This window comes from Harpia harpyja, chromosome 2, assembly GCF_026419915.1.
Source record: "Harpia harpyja isolate bHarHar1 chromosome 2, bHarHar1 primary haplotype, whole genome shotgun sequence".
NCBI lineage: Eukaryota > Metazoa > Chordata > Aves > Accipitriformes > Accipitridae > Harpia > Harpia harpyja.
The window spans coordinates 78,134,842-78,151,485 of NC_068941.1; the positions used below are offsets into that span (position 1 = coordinate 78,134,842).

The window sequence follows — 16,644 nt, forward strand, 5'->3', positions numbered from 1 at the left end:
CATAAAATGAAGAAAAGTTAACAAAGGGTGCCTAATGTTAGAGAAAAATGAAAATCAAGGCCATTACTCCAAAATGATAGATTACCTCTCATGCATGATAAATCAGAAATACATTTTTGCAGGAGGCAATGCTAAGAAAAAGAGAAAGCCTTGGGACCAGACACCATGACCATTTCCTTCTTCTACTGGTCTTCTACGAGAAGCTACTTCAGAACTTAATGTCTTTGGCATCCATGTATTTCTAATATTAAGAGTGGTTTTCTGTGGCCAAGTCTGAAGGTCCTGCACACAGAACACATTCATCTGTATGAATGAAGCCACTAAACAAGCATCTTCTTGTAATGTCATGTTCTTAGTAGTCCTTTTATTTTTAACATAGCATTTCCCAGGGATGCTGACAAATAAGTGTAGTTTCACCAGTCAGCTGGATGTGCTGAGACAAACAGGCAGATTTAAGACCTTACTTGACCACAAATGCACAAAAGTGCACACAGATGCACATACACTCAAGCGCGCATGGAAAAAGCTCATTTTTGGGTCAGAGTGTGTAACTGCACACATTTTTTCATGTACATTTTTGTGGGAACATTTTAGGACTCAAGTCTGGAAAATTCCACCACTTTATGTTGCCCACCATATTACTGCTATGATCTCAGCTCTAGCCTGAATTTATACTAGTTACACTCCTTGCTCTGAAATCTTGACAGGCTCTTTGGTGACATCAGCTATCTTTTTTTCATCAAGCATTTGTTAGCTGGTAAAACTGAAACTCCCTTTGTGGTTTCCAGTCTAGACTTCAATTTGCACTAGGTTTATCAGCTGGGTTTTTTTGGTGTCATCTTTACAAAAAAGGTCTAAAATATTCCGCATTTATTTCGAACTTGTCTTGCAATAGATATTTTAAAATTATTTGCTTAAGTAAACATATTTTATACTGATTACATCTGACTTAAAAAAAAATCATCTGGTTTAGCTTTCATGGGAAAATCTGGCCTCCAAAGCCATTTTGAGTTTTTCAGGCTCAAGAGTAAAGGTTTAATTTGACACTTAATATGAATTCATGAGAACCCATTGTTCCTGAGCGATAACCTGGCTCCACTGGCATGTATTGGTACCGTATCTTTGACAAAGAAGGCATCTTATGATTTAAAAATGTCGTTGCAGAGACCTTTCTCATTGTCAGTCTCTGAATCTGTCCAATTTATTAACTATAGAAATCACACGTAGGTGACAGTGCGCTTGGGGAAGACCCTGGCCCTCTAAGTGACAGGCAGGGAAAGCTGAAACCGCTTCTCCCAGGACAAAGCAGTGATCTCTTTCTTAGTATATGAACTTCCTACACAAAGCCACAAATGATTTTCAGAAGCTCATTTAAAGCTTGAATGAGCAAAAAATAATTATTTTCATAATAATAAAAAAACCCCTTAAATTTTGCTACATTTTTAAAAAAACAAAACCCAATGCTTTTTTTCCTCAAAAAGCTATACTTCTTGAAAACATTGGAGCTGTTGCAAGAGCTGCACAGACCATTTTTGGTTAGCTGTTGGATAGGCAATTTGTACTGCACAGAGCAGAGTGCTGCAGCAGCGCTGAGGACATGGAAGTTGAGCGTACAGTAGCGCTGCCATGTACTTGAAAGAGTTTTTATTAATTGAGAGTTTTGCAGCCTGAAGGAAGTAACTAAAGTGCTGTCAGGCTGTCTCCAAATGCTTTGCAGATAACATACTGTACGGCCATTCACCCTCAGCACACACAACTTTGTTAACATGCAATCGTACAAAATCTTTTTTTTTTTTTAAAGTAACAGGAATGCATCTGGGATATGGAAAAATCTAGCACTGCCCTGTCTGCCTGTGTAGGGAATGCTTTATGTACAGTTTAAAAAAACCCCACAATTTTTATGAAAGAAAGTCTAATAAATGCCAGTGAATTCAGCATTACTAAACTCCAGTTCAGAACAACACAGGAAATAATGGTGCAGTTACTATGATCTAATTACAGCGGAATTCCCTTGGAAAAGAATATGACTTATGAATTTCTTTTCATTCCAATCCAATCAGTGTTTTTGAAACTCTAGGTGAGTTAGTGGGACAATTAGATGGTGCTAGATTTCAAAAATTAAAACAAGATACTGGTGTTAGAAGAAGCCTAACAAATACATGGTTGTGATTAGTTTCTATTAAAAAGACAATAGAGAGTGTGTTTTCTAAGCTAAGATACAAACTCGCAGTGAAAACCAAACATACACACACAAGCCACAAACCCCCAAAAGGTATATTCATATGTTGCAAAATAGGAAATTACAGATTAATTTTCCATTTAGTAAATTAGCCCACAGCAGAACTCATACCTCTTAAGCTGCATTTTATGTCTCTCTCTTCTGCAGAAAAACTATCTGCATTAGGAAATTCCTACGTGTTTAATTCTATTGTATTTGGAAAAATACAATTCTTAGAAGAATAAGTACCATATAAGGTTAGATCAGAGCACAGCATGGAGAATGCCTGACGAGTCTTATGTATTCAGACTTTTACATGCATTTAAAAGGCTGGATTTCAAGGTCTTAAAACAAGCTACTGAAACTGCAGTGATAGTTTCCCACACTACTTCACTGACGTCCACATTTGAGACTGGCGAAGTCCAACATAAATACTAGTAATCTGGTTAGGATCTGAAACTGCAGCCCTTGTGTTGGGATTTTCCGCATTTGCAGACACTGAACAGAAAGGAGTGGAAGATGACAAAATCCCCTTTCTCAGAAGTCTGCATTCCCAGAACAAACCATAACGGATGATACACTGCTAAACCAGGATTAGCAAACTTGAATTGACTTCAGGAAGATGAAGGATTTTCCTCCATCCAGAGTGATTCAAACAGGTATCTCCTCAGAGATCCTTCTTTTTAAAAAGGTGATTGTGATGTTGGTAACCCAATTTTTGCAGGGTAGCCTATGGCAGCTATGCATATACACCCCTCCAAAAAGCAACCTGGGTGCCAGCCCCCTCCACCTTATGGAATTTTAATCTTCAGCTCACTACCAGTGTGCCATAACCACCAAAGCTTTCTGGAAAATGAGCTAGAGATGAAGATGGAAGGGAATTTGCTACCTCTCCTCTCGGTGCCAGATTATTGTGCAATTAGCAGTGAAAACCATACACAGCAGCAGCAGCAGCTGTGCAATACTGAGCTGCTGGTTGCTCAAGTTGTTGCTCTGAGGCCTGAACATTACGTCTGTATTTCTGCAGCACCAAATTAGATGGGATTTCAGTGGTCTGGATTTGCCTGAAAGTTGCTGCCTGTATCTCAGTTTTTAACAGCAACGGAGCAGGCAATGGAAGCACTTTGTGGGTGGAAAAGTTCCTGGTCAGAAATCCCTCCCTTACCTTTAGCCACTGTTCCGCCTGCTCTTTGCTCTGCACTGCCAGAACCAGGGCATCCGCTCCTTGGTGCGAGATTTTCAGCTCATGCTTCTTCTTTTTGCTGTCTTTGGGAATGTACGTGATACTGCAGTCGTTCAGGAGCAGCTCCATCTGGGGCTGCTGGTCCTTGGAACTTTTGTAACACTAAATAAATGGAAGGAAAGTTCAAAAGTTAGATATCACCTTTCTGAACATTGGGGGACAGCTGCTGTTATATAGAAATGCTATTTTTAAATTTTTAGTATTTTTCAAGCACCCCTTTACCACATACCACAGAGTTCAGCCAATGCCAACTTTGCATTTCTCCCTCTCATCCCCTCTGTAAAGCAAAATTACTTCCAGACTGACATTAATAGACATCTTTTATTGCAGGACAGGTACAACATATGGAGAGCATTAAGCTTCTTCATCCTTATGACTCAACCTTGACCTTAACCAGGTAGGAAGAGGGTGATTTAGGATATCTGTTCACCTGTAGCAGCAGAATAAACTTGTACAGTTAATGACTTTAAAGCCCAGATATTTACCCTGCCCTCCAGCAATAGCCTAGCATATCAAGACAAATCTAAACATCAGTGCCTACAGCCTGCAGTTGCAAAGACACTGGCACACACCTTACCTCAAGAAAAAGAACAGCTGAGTAAGTAAAAAAAATTGTCACAGTGCGGAAAGGGGGCAAAGTCTCACTTTTTCAGCTAATGCAGTTTAATAATCACTGCACAAAACTGCATTAATCTCCGTGTTAGTTTACTTTGTAAGCTCCTGGCTAAAACTATATGACATATGCGATGTTTTTTCCCCTCATTATTAAATGCTGTCAATGAAGAGCCATTTCATGCTGGATCACTGATGACCTGCTCTATGTTTGAATTGGTGATCTAAAGATGAAGGGTTCCACATTACATCACTTGTCCTATAGTCCCAGTCCCTATTCCCACCTTCCAAGACATCGGTACAGCTGAGGTTCCTAAAGCTGTCGTAGTGCCATACTACAGAACAAGGTTTAACTGCGCATATGAATGTCCAGTTATTTTATATACTTATGTAAATTGGGCTTTCACTCATACAAATAAGCATGAAGGCTAAAAAGGCATCTGATGATGAAGAATGTATCTGCTAATAAAGACGACTAATTAGTATATGCATACATAGAATAGCTGAGTATAAATATGAACAGAGAAAAGCATGTGAACTTTTGCATGTCTGCAGCAGTATTCATGTCATGATGCAACTGTCAGGAAGACAGTAGCTGTTAACAATATGTTATAAACACCACAACTTAGGCTGAGCAAATATGGCCACTCTAAACCAGCCTCTGCAAATCACTCATGATCCTCCCTCCCTCTCCAAAGCCCATTAACTCAAAGTTTCTCTAGCTTTGTCACACATTTTAAGTTTGTAACATTAAAAAAATATTAAGTTTTCATGCTATGAAATCTTGAAAACATACAACATTAGTCTCTTCAAGAAGCCATAAACAGCATATAATTCCTATTATATTAATTTAAATATTTCATATATAATTAGACATTACTAAAACTGAAGTATTAACATATTAAAGGACTTTAAGTGAAAAACAATTCCCTATTAAAAGTTATTTCTAATGTCTAAGTAAAATATTTTGGGTTTATGATGACAGCTGCATTTATAATACAAGCAATTACGAATCCCTAAGAACGTAGATTTGTTTTACTTGCATATCTCATATGTTAAATGTCTAAGTCCTCCTTCAAACAATAAACCAATCTTGTGTAACTTGGTCGTTAGACTCCTATTGTGATTTTTATTTTCTTAATCCCCATTACAGAATTACTGAAAGGCAATCCCTATAAGGAAAAAAAAAGCAGCTTTTCAGACCACACATGTGGCTAAAGGAAATGAAAATAGAAAAAATAACATATTTCTATACAGAACAACAAACATAATTGTAGAAGACATATTGTGTGACTTCAGAGAAAAATCTGTCTTTCCCTCTTTCTTTCTTTTCTTCAAGCTGTTACCAGACGGTCCTGAAATCTGATATGATCCTGATATATGGTGATAAAAATGTGGACTAAGGATAATGGCACTGTAACAATATAATAGAAGCTGAATCAGAATCAACATTCTTTTCAACATTTAAATAGAGGAGGATACAAAAATTAAATCTTCAGTAACCACTGAAAACTAGCAAATTCATCCCAACTATATTTTCAGAAACCTCTTACCTCTATTTCATGTACTTCTGTTTCATAGCCTGTTATTTCCTATACTGCCATAAGCACAAATGTACTTGGAAAGTGAACACACCTAAGCTACATGTACCAGTGTAGAATAACGAGGTTCTACAGAAAATGTTCTATCACCTGTTAATCAGCTTTTAACATTTGGGATATTGCAGTAATTATTAGTCACGTAATTAGTTACAACTGTTGGAAGCACCAGACAGGAAGGCAGGGAGTGCCCAACTTATTTATTACTGTAAGCATTAGTTCGCTTATAATGACACAGAAATAAGCATTTCCCTCAATTAGGCTCTCTTTTCAGAAACTAAAAAGACATCTATGAGCAGATAATTTATTAACTTATCAGATCTTTTACTGGTGCCTCCAATCAGAAAGAAACATAACAGATTTGCTTAAGGAACAAATACATCCACTTGTTTCTTTCCTTTCTATAATGCAGCTGTGCATCATGTGAATACTGCATCTGTAATTACCGCAGAACAGATGGCAAAGGTTTAGTTTAAAGTGTATACATTACCACGGCATATGCTGCCAAGTGAATTCTCAGTCTAATAAGGGACTTTTCTCTCCAGCAGTCTGATCCAACAGTTCATACACAAAGCTCCCTATGAGATTTTTTGTCCGCAGGGAATGAAAGATTTGATTTACAGTTTCAGCAATTTTTTTTTCCAAATGAAATATGTTAGAAGATAATAGGCCAGACTTTCTTTCCAATATCAGGGAACTGCCTAGGTTTAACTGTAAGTGCAATAAAAATCAAAGTTCGAAGTGGCTAAATGACAACACACTTATAATTTCAGTGCTTCTCTGCTTCTTGGGTAAATCATGACTGAACTCTTTGGTAAGGTTACTGTAGACTTGGCCACTGTCTGCAGAACATATTCCAAAAACCAGATTCCTGTAAAAATAAATGTATCATCTAAAAGGTACAAAGAAAATATAGCTAGATAAAAATAAAAATTACCAGTAGTTTGTTTTCTTTGATAACACACAGTAGTTTGGTCCATTGCCCAAATCGTTTTTTCCTAAGAAGGAAGGCACAGATTTTGGCATCCTTCACCAGATCCATAGAGGCTTCCTCGGAAGGCCACTGATGTCTCATTTTCTTCCCCTTTCCATCCTCCTCCTCTTCATCATAGGATTCATAAGAGCTGCTCATAGCATCTGAGTCATAATCTTTAAGAAAAGCGTAAAAGTGTCAAGTTAAAACATTTAGCCATGAAGCACACTGAAATAACTGAAAATCTCAACAGGGTTCATTTTTAAGTTAAGGCTTTTGAAAGTCAGCCATGAACAAATTACTGTTTCATTGCTTAGTAGTATCAATACATTAAGTTAATTGAAGAAGAGATGCTGTTCCATTATAAAACTTTATAGAAGACCCATACTGACACCTTGGGAATTTTAATGGAAAGAATAAGCTGGGAATACATAGCTAGAAGTAGTGTTTTATTATCTTCAAAATATTATTTGGCAGATACCTTCATCTTTTGTAATTCTTTTACAGAGAAACATCTTCATCTTGTCCTATTGCATAATGCAAAATGTAGGCACAGAAATGTCAATATTAGTACAGCATATCAAGAAACAAACACTGAATATGACAAAGGACACAAGAGTAAATTATGGGGCACTACCTACCTATCGTAACACTTCATATAATTCTCAAATACAGCACCTGCACCGATACAATTAACATTGAATAGACAATGCTGTTCCTTGAACTACAGATTCAGCTGGAGTTAAAGGCATTCTGCAAAAAAAATGTTTTGTTATGTGCTTTTAGCCTGAACAGCTTAATCTTGCTCCAAGTTTGGTGATGGAATGGCAAGATTCCTTTTTAATTAAACAATCTTTGTTCAGGCCTTTCATTTTCAACAATGCAGTCCGCTCTAGCAGTCCCCTCAACTACAAAACTAATTTGCCATTATCACAGAACCCTCTCTTCCACCATCCATGTTTATTTGTTTAGGTGGGTATATATATATATATATATTTTTATATATATATAAAGCCCTTCAGATAACAACACCTGAAGGCATGCCTGTTATCCACTGGCATATGCTCCCATGGAGGAAAATTGATGGGAATATTTTTAACAGCTGAAATTTCATCTAAACATTTCAAGTAGACTTTGATACATTTTTAGGCCAGAAGGTGGAAGAAAATCTCTCATTTGCCTTAGCTAGGTATTTAGGACACAGTTGGGATGTAGGAAGGAGACCTGGGACAACTGGGAAGAGGACAAGGGAATGGATTGCTGGAAAGCTCATTCTACATCAGTTTCTCCCTATGTGCATAGTCAGAATGGGATATACCCTGACCTCACATCTCTGAATCAAGACTAGATACTCTGATTTGATTTGTGTTTTCACAGAAGTGTACAAAACAGTGTATCTTCATTCCAAAGTGAAATGAAGGTAAAATTTGAAGCTCTGGAAACTTTTTTTTTTTTTTAATTGAATTCCCATCTTCTGGTCAATTCTGCTACGGAGTGTTTGGTTTGGGGCAGCTCCATATGGGCAAGTGGTAAAAGCCTCAGATGATTATCAATGGGAAAACACTACAATTTTTCACTTGCTTTACAAAAATCAAGAGACAGATGGAAGAACTTAGGGTAGATGTTTAAACTGACAGATTTGGAAACATTTATTCCAGAGTATTTATTTTTGCATATTTGTTTAAAAGAATGTGTAAGATCTGGTAGAACTTGCCGCTTCATCCATCTCTTCCTCCTTCCTCCCCATGAAGCAGGAAAAAAGCCTAAACAAAAACCCACCAAAACCAGAACGAAAACAAAACATTCCCCAGCCCTGACCTCCTTTTGGAGTGGCTATCCACAAACTTTCACATAGAAACGTCAAGAAGTGCTTGAGAGATCATCGACCAGTCTCAAACACACAGTAGCATGCCAGCCTGTTCAAAGCAAAGGCAGAATGATTCATGTGGTGTTACCGAATATGAAGATGTAAGGTCTAGTTGTGAAACCAGCATTTTCAAGAAGGCCTTCTCCCAAAGGCACAGGTTAAGGGACAAGCTGCCATAACCTAAAGTTGCTATCTCTCTGGGAACTTCATCTTTAACTCCTGCCTTTCCCTTTTCAAAACAGTAATACTTAGGTGCCCGTAACCTCCTCATCCCTTCTTTGAATTTAGTAGTGATCTTTGTTGCAACTACGCCACTGTCATAATGTTCACCTTGATGTTTGCTGCCTTTCTACAAAACTCCTTAACCTCATTTGTGATTTTGTTCTAGTTTTGGCAATAATATTACCCTGAAACTTACATTTTTTTGAGGTAAGAAGCAGAAGCAAGAAGTCACTGCTCATATATTGAGATATGGAAATACTACTCTGGTAGCATTTTTCTGTTTAATTACTAATGAGATTTTTCCTCCAAAATTAAGAAACCACTTTTTCAATGTAGGAGTGTCTGGGGGTTAATTTTCATCAGATCAACTTGAAGCGTGACTGTACAGGAGGGACACTCCTTAAATACAGTCCTCCCAAGAGCGTGGAGCTGAGTCATTTTTCTACACTCTGAATACATACTGAAGAAGGGATGTTTGCATGACAGAGTCAAAGACTTTTCTATCAGAGGATGGTCTATCAAATATGCCTTCCCCATCTGCATTTTTAAGTGCATCAGTCAAAAGGATGCAAAAACTAAATGCGTTTTAACACATTGTTTTTCCTTCCTCTTTAGGACATGATTTAACTTTTTCATATTGCAGAAAAGAAGGTTTCACCTTGGATAAAATTATCGCTCGTCTCTTTGCCATATATCAAAAAGCTGGTTTTGTTCTTACCATAAACCCCATGCAGCAATCTCGCATTCCTTTCAGCAAAGTTACTGGGTTAAATCATTGCTTTTTCCTCACAACAATGAGTCTTATGATTTTTTTTCTTACAGCAAGTTTTACCGGTTTCTAAAAAAAATTACTGTAGGAAGTGCTGATTGAGACTTCAAAGTAGAGACTGAAATTCTGCATGTTAAATATCCTACAGGTACTTTCTATGTGGCTCACAAGCAGTCCAAGTGCAGACTCCATATTAGCCGTAAGTTGTATGATCAGCAGAGAGACTCTGCACAGCAGTTGCAGCTTCATCCAAATCTCAGTTTACAGGAGGCTGAAAGCCAACAGGAGCTTCTGAGGCTCCCACCCTCACACAGGCTAATGGGATCTCTGGGGACCTGTTGCCATATCCTGCCCACGAACTACTCCTCATGGTTTTCTTCTCCTTGGTTTGTGGGACTCTTGGCCAGAAGAAGAGTTTGCTATGTGACTCACACCAGGAAGGATGACCACCTTGGAGTACTACTCATATCATCTGGGCCGAAACTTTGCTGCTCCTTGCCACATCTCGCTTCTATTCTTTGTTTCTCCAAACTGCTGTATCACATCCAGAACAAGGCTTTCAGGCTCTGAGACACAAACTAGCATGTGCAGAAAAAGTGGAAAATGTCTCTCCAAAATAAAGTGGGTTTATTAAGTCTACTAAAGTCTCAGAGACTTAGGACGCACTGATACAACATGTTCCAAAGCTGCTAATCTGCCTTTTTTTGCATCTTCTGCATTTTCTGATTATTCTAGCTTCTTTTGACATTGGCTTTTCACCCTTATCTTTACCAAAATTTTCCACTGTTAAGGGGTGAAAATCACAATGGACTTTCACAGTATTTGTAATAATGTATTCCAAAGATTAGCCTGTAATAATTTAGGCATATTGTACAGATCAGTAGCTTTTAATAAAGAGAGAGTTCTCAGACAAGGCGTATACCATCTTGTTTTCATCTATATGCAAGTGTTTGTTTGTTTACAAACAGATAACAGGGACTTGGGAAAGTTACGGATATTTCATTTTCATGACCTCTATTCTGCAATTTTCTTCAGTTCCTCTTTGCCTTTGCAGGTAGGACACATGATATGCAAGCCTACTTGCTATTAATGATATCACAAAAATATTCCATAGGAATATTTACTTAAGATAATGATATCTAGCCCAACAGTTGTTTAACAGTTTATTCTTGCACTTCTTATACTTTTAGCGCTTCTTTGTTATGGTCTTCTCCATCTCAAACAGTTTGAACAGCTAAGGTTACATCTTTGGTTAATACACTGCTTTGGTGGCTTATTTTAATTACCACACAACTGGATTTAGTGGAAGTTTTGCTTGAGTGGAGATATATTACTAATGTCATATTGAATTTAAAAGCAACTTTATTACCAATGAAGCGCGGAATCTTTTAAGACAAATTAAAAGAGATGATAAGGAGTTCAGGACATAAGAAAATACAGCAAAATCACAGCAAGTGACATGATAAGTTACACTAACAGAGCTTTAAATGTCTGGATATATATATAATTAAATCATGGAATTATTAATGAACTTTTAAGGCTTATATCCTAAATATTTTTGTGGATTTGGGTGGTTAAGTACAGTAAGAAATCAGTTTCATATTTTGTCTTCTTTTTCCCTAGGCGATCCTTTAGCAGTGCTATTAATATTTGTATTATTAATATTTTTCTGCCTGAGCATGGCTCTTGTTTAATGACAAAACACAAATCGCGGTTCACTGGATTACAGGGTGGAGCAGGACCACCCTGCAGCATTTCAAGGGAGGAAATGAAGAGAGGATTGATTCTGCTACTCTGCTAAGACTATGTTCCTTCATTTGCTTTACAGTATATGAAACTCTTACCTTGAATTTCTTAGGTAAATTAAGAGCTGCCAGATAACCTCAGTTCGTGCAGTGTACAAATGCATAATTAATGTTCTAAGGTGACTCCTGTGCATGTTTTAAGAACAGAGATATTTTATTCATTTGTTCTGGTTCAAATAATAAAAATGGCTATAAAATGGGGGAAGACATGCCTTTAATCTTTGGGCCATAGAAAATAATGATTAGTGATAAATCAGCCACACACAAGTAATAAATTACCCCAGCCAATAAAAAAAGCAGCAAAAAGCAAAACCTTTGCAATTTTTTGGTGCATAATGTCCTGTTGACTGAACCTGTGTAAATGCTCACAGCAGTCATTTCAGCGTTTCATCAGCGTGCTCTCAGCATAGCTCCACTTAAGTGAATAGGTCTTTGGATAAGTATTTGGACATGAGAAAGAGCATTTGTGTGTTGCAGAAGGACGTTCTGGTGGTCAGTTAGGAGGCAGCCCTCTGCCTTTTGCACTAAACAAGTAGTCACAAAAATACTGTCATGTGCATCAAACATGGCTTTTGGGAGCCAGTATGACTGATTTATCCCTTTCCATAATGCGTCACCAAAATGCTGCAAACCACACCTTTTCAATAATTCCTTTTTTCTTTTGTCTACTTTAGCAAGTAATTCAGTGCAGTAGAAGCATACCAGTAGATCTGCAGATCAGCACCAGTTTCTAAGACCTCTACATTTACAGTATCGCCAGTTTAGAGGGGTTTACTCTGGATGATACTTAACTCTGGACTCCTGGTCCAATGCCCCACCATGTTCGTGGTTCAAAGCTGTCCAAAAGACCAGAGGCTGATTTGGACCGTCTATCTTCAATAGCAGCTGAAACACGTTTATGCGCACCTAACTTGAGCTCCAGGTTTAGTTTCCTGTAAAGGGAGCCTGGTTTGTGCACACCAAAACAGTTCTGCAAACCAAACCAATGCATGGGAAGTGGGGATAACCAAAGCCAGACCCAAATGGTCAAAGCCATGCTTACAACACAGCACTAATAGAGATGTAGCTGTCAAATACTAAAAAAGTTGAAGGACACTGGAATTACCAATTGCTCAGAAACTGATCTGGAAATATATTACTTACTGGAAGTGATATACTCAGGAGCCTTCCCAGGACTAAGTGGCACTGCCTCTTCGTAATAGCCTTCAGGAAGGGAAGATGTTGGTAATGGTGGAGGCCCATTATCTGGTGGCTAAATAGAGAAAAAAAGAAAAAGTGATTACATACCAACAAGGTGTTAAATTAAACATGGTCAGAACATCTGCTCATCATCAGTGCTAATGTTACCAGCCTTATAAACCCAATGGCTGCTCCTGTGACTATTTCTTATGTTAACCATCTCTAAAGGTAAGGCTCTGGAGGGGTGAATTAGGATGTTGTCCTTTGAATAAGGTGTGTTCTGCAGGTTAGCATCTTTTAGAAGGGAAACAAGCCTAAATCTCAAGTTCCTCATATGTTGTTATAATTAAACAATAATAAGTAGAGGTTGGGATTTGAAGCAATACAGTCACTTAATTATGCTTCATAACATAATGATAAATTTTTAAATGTACCATTATTGTCAAGAACTTTACCTCCATTCATGATAAGGAAGTAGAACCTTGCATGTCCTTCAGCTGAGTCCTTTGGGGATATAAACACAGTAGGATCCTACTTGCCATTGTTAAGGACGCAAAATCAACATAACAGCTACATTAAAAGTTCTTTCTACAACAGCATTAAGTGGTAAAAACGTTGAAAAGATATAGTTCTCTATTTAAGAACTAGAAATCTAAAGAGTCTATGTAGGAAAGAGATTTCTGTGCGTAGACCATTTTACAGAGTTAAGGCTTATTTATTAGTATTTTATACCTAAAATAATTCCTATTACAGCAGGAAACAACAGTTTGGTTGGACAAGTTAGAAAAGTTAAATAGCCTGGGATGGCAGAGATCAAGGACAGATAATTTAGACCATATTTTCATGATGCATTTTGGTTTTCAAATCAATTCTTAATCAGACATTAATTTTTAAAATGCTATTTCTACATAGTGAAAACTGAGCTACAACCAATGAAAAGTTTGGAACATCAAGAAACTATTATATGATAAAATAAATATTTCAAATACCAGGTCAAATTCTAGAATGCTTCTTTTCTAAATATAAACCTGTTTTAAATTTAAAACTGATCAACTGCTGGTATGTTACTATATCAACAAAGTAAATTTCGTACTCGGTGACTTCTTCCATATGACTTTACTATTCTATTTCTTTAACAAGTACCAAAACAACTGTATTTTATAGAATTCATTCATACTGGCCGCAGGTTTTTAGTTCCATATTTTCATATTAGAGAAAATACTGAAGTCTTTTTCCAACACTAGTGGTTTATTGTATGATTACGAAAATGTAACTTGTAAGCAGAGTCTCATTTCTGCAGTAACATTTTTTCAATACCTCTTTCTCTTTTTTCAGGTAATGAAAGAGATGTAACGGTGTTTGTCTGCTTCGGACTGATCCAGTCTAAACTTGGGGAACAGAGATACTGAAGTAAGAAACTAGTCAGGGTGGGCTTTGCTCATGGTCAGATACAGACACTTCTGGACTGCAACTCAGGTGGGCTGAACAGTCTAGCAGAGGCATAGAGTCTTCTTCCACATAATACAGCTGAAGCCACAGTGACTATACTTCTCTTTTGCTATAGACCTGAAGTTACCTGGCAGGAACCCCAGCTTTAATAACATAAGTGGCATTAGCTGTAATGAAATTACTTCTGTGGGCACTTTCAGGGCTGGATTCATCTTTGCATATTTCAAAGGTAGACATCTCCAAATCTCATTACTGATTACACACCTACGCCAGATACCTAATTCTTAACAACATCGGCAAGACGAGTCCCACCCTTAGTGCGCTCTGTAGTTAAATTCATATCGAGTAGGGTATTCTGCCTTGCAGGCAAGTGCTTGTGTATTCCCAATGTGCAGGAAGGCAAGGAGCTAGTGACTAAACCTGCCCTTCAGCTCATCCAGCGCTGAATTCCCTTTGTGCGCCAAGTAAAATCAGAAACTTCCTCACGAACAATGAACCGATTCGTGCCTGAACACAGAAATTCTTGGTCAGATTGAGATTTACACTAATATTACTTCTATATCAAATGATATAGCCAACTTCATATGTCACACTCAATTACAGATAAGAGATGGCAATTAGTGTTATCTACAATGTGAACCAAATGAGTTTTCCTCACAGACCAGTTTTGCTGGAGAAATTATCTGTCAAAGAAGCAAAATAATGAAAAAATATGACTTTTAGCATAGTATCCCTGTAATTCTGCTGAAAAAAGCCCCAAATTGCAAATCTGCACATCATCACAAAATAAATGAGTCTTTCAAGGTTAGCTGCTGCTGTGCAACAGGCATAAGGGACATTAAAAAATATTATATGTTTGTTAATGTTGGAAAATTGACAGCAATTATGAATTTTGCCCTACACACCTGCACACATGAGCTTTGTGTGGCCTGTACTGCTAGACACAATAGGGGGAACTGCCTCCAAAGAGTTTGTATTTTCTCCCTTCACGCAGGTGGGCAGAGCCTTGCTCAAGTGAGTTGGGGTCAAGGTTTGTTCCTGGGGCAGTGTAGATTCATACCACCCCTTTCATTAGACAGATATATTAATATCTTGGTCTAGCCTTAAACTACTTTTCCCGTCAGGTGTATACACAATATATGAAATTCCTATCGTTATTAAACCTAATTCACCCAGGAAATACCTGTCCCAAGGGTCATGCCAATTTTGACTTGACACAGCACCGAGGTTTCAAAGCTATCTTTTATCCAGAAACAAGTAAGAGGTTCCAATAAAGATCGGGGGGGGGGAATCCTTGTTTTTAGACAAAATGTTATTCAGAAAGAAAGAAAAAAGGAAATGAAACACAAATGGTGCTTGTCTGAATTCGACCCTGCTGGAGCACCAGTTACTTCATACAGCTGGGGCAGGCTGGGCTGTGCAGCCAACGTCAACACAGATGGAATCCATTGCTGAATTAACCAGGCCCTCCTCTCTGAAATGCATTTTGCAGTGCTTGCCATAACAAAGTTGAAAACAATTACAAAAAAGATTTAAAAAAAAAGTTAGGAGAAACAGAAACATCCGACATTAAATACTTTCTGATTAGAGCAAGGCTGCTTTAATATTGAAAGAAAATCCAACAACAATTATTTAAATACAAAATAAATCTGTTTAAATACAAAATATAAATATCTCACTCAAATCTGTACCACAAACAACTACATCTTTTGGGAGCTATGGAATATGTCAGAGTTTGAGCATCAAGAAATGCAAAAAGTACAGCTGAGGATTCTGGCATTACATACTAATATTTACAGTGCTTTAATTTTTTTTTACTATTGCTAGTTGTATTGTTTAATTCTTTCAACCTGGCAATTTTTAGTGGAGGAATTTTGGTGAAGTTATGAATTATGAACTGAAGTAATTCTTGATTCAATAACTTTTCATTAGTTTGCCTGAAAAATAAAAAGGCCATAAAACCCACAGAACTATTTACATATTCTGTAAAAGGATTAAACCTCAAAAAACCCCTAGAACATCTGTAGTTTGAGTGGTATCAGGAGGAAAGACCTGGCAACCTGCAAAGAAGGCATTAGCACGCATTTCTACTTTTTTTTTTTTTAAGACAGGCAACAGGGAAGAAAACTAGAGAATGCTGCCTTTCAAGACAAATAACCTTGCTCAATCACAGGAATAAGAACTGAGTTGTTAGAAAAAAATTACCATTATTTTTATGTCATTGGAGGAAAAGGGACAAAGAGGAGTGAGATATTGTTGCGCAGAGTAATACCAGTAATACTGAAACAATACTGATGAAGGCGTTTGTCAGGTGCTGGGTCTGAAGCAAAAGGAGAGATGCTTTACGTGAAACCAAGAAGAGGAGGGGATGATAATTACACTACAGAGTTGAGATCTCTGAAGACGTTAAAGACTGGACTGTGCACGGGATGCCCAACTCCAGTTTACAGGAAGGATTGTTGAGAGAAAGAAAAAAGTATCTCCAAATAATAAGCAATATTTACCTGGATAATAAAACACATTATTCTACTGGACACCATGAAATAGACTTAGGGGAAATATTAATTTTATGTCATATTATGGTCTTCCCCTTCACCTGCTCCTCTGTGTTCCACAGACCACAAATAAACTCTTTCCTTCTTTATCCTAGGAGATAAATTACTTTGTTTCCCCCTCCTGTCCAAGGGTACCTAGCAAGATAGACAGTAG

The 16,644-nt window shown here is 37.5% G+C and overlaps 1 protein-coding gene across 2 annotated transcripts in view; it reads right to left on the reverse strand.

Moving 5' to 3' along the window:
- Positions 1-16,644, reverse strand: part of AFAP1 (actin filament associated protein 1) — a 119,583-nt gene that overhangs the window by 34,076 nt on the left and 68,863 nt on the right. For both annotated transcript variants that reach the window (XM_052780560.1, XM_052780559.1), the window contains exons 4-6: positions 12,451-12,559; positions 6,609-6,820; positions 3,384-3,563 (exon numbers count right to left, since the gene is read on the reverse strand). In XM_052780560.1, the coding sequence (XP_052636520.1) occupies positions 3,384-3,563; positions 6,609-6,820; positions 12,451-12,559 (501 nt within the window). The remainder of the gene's footprint in view (positions 1-3,383; positions 3,564-6,608; positions 6,821-12,450; positions 12,560-16,644) is intronic.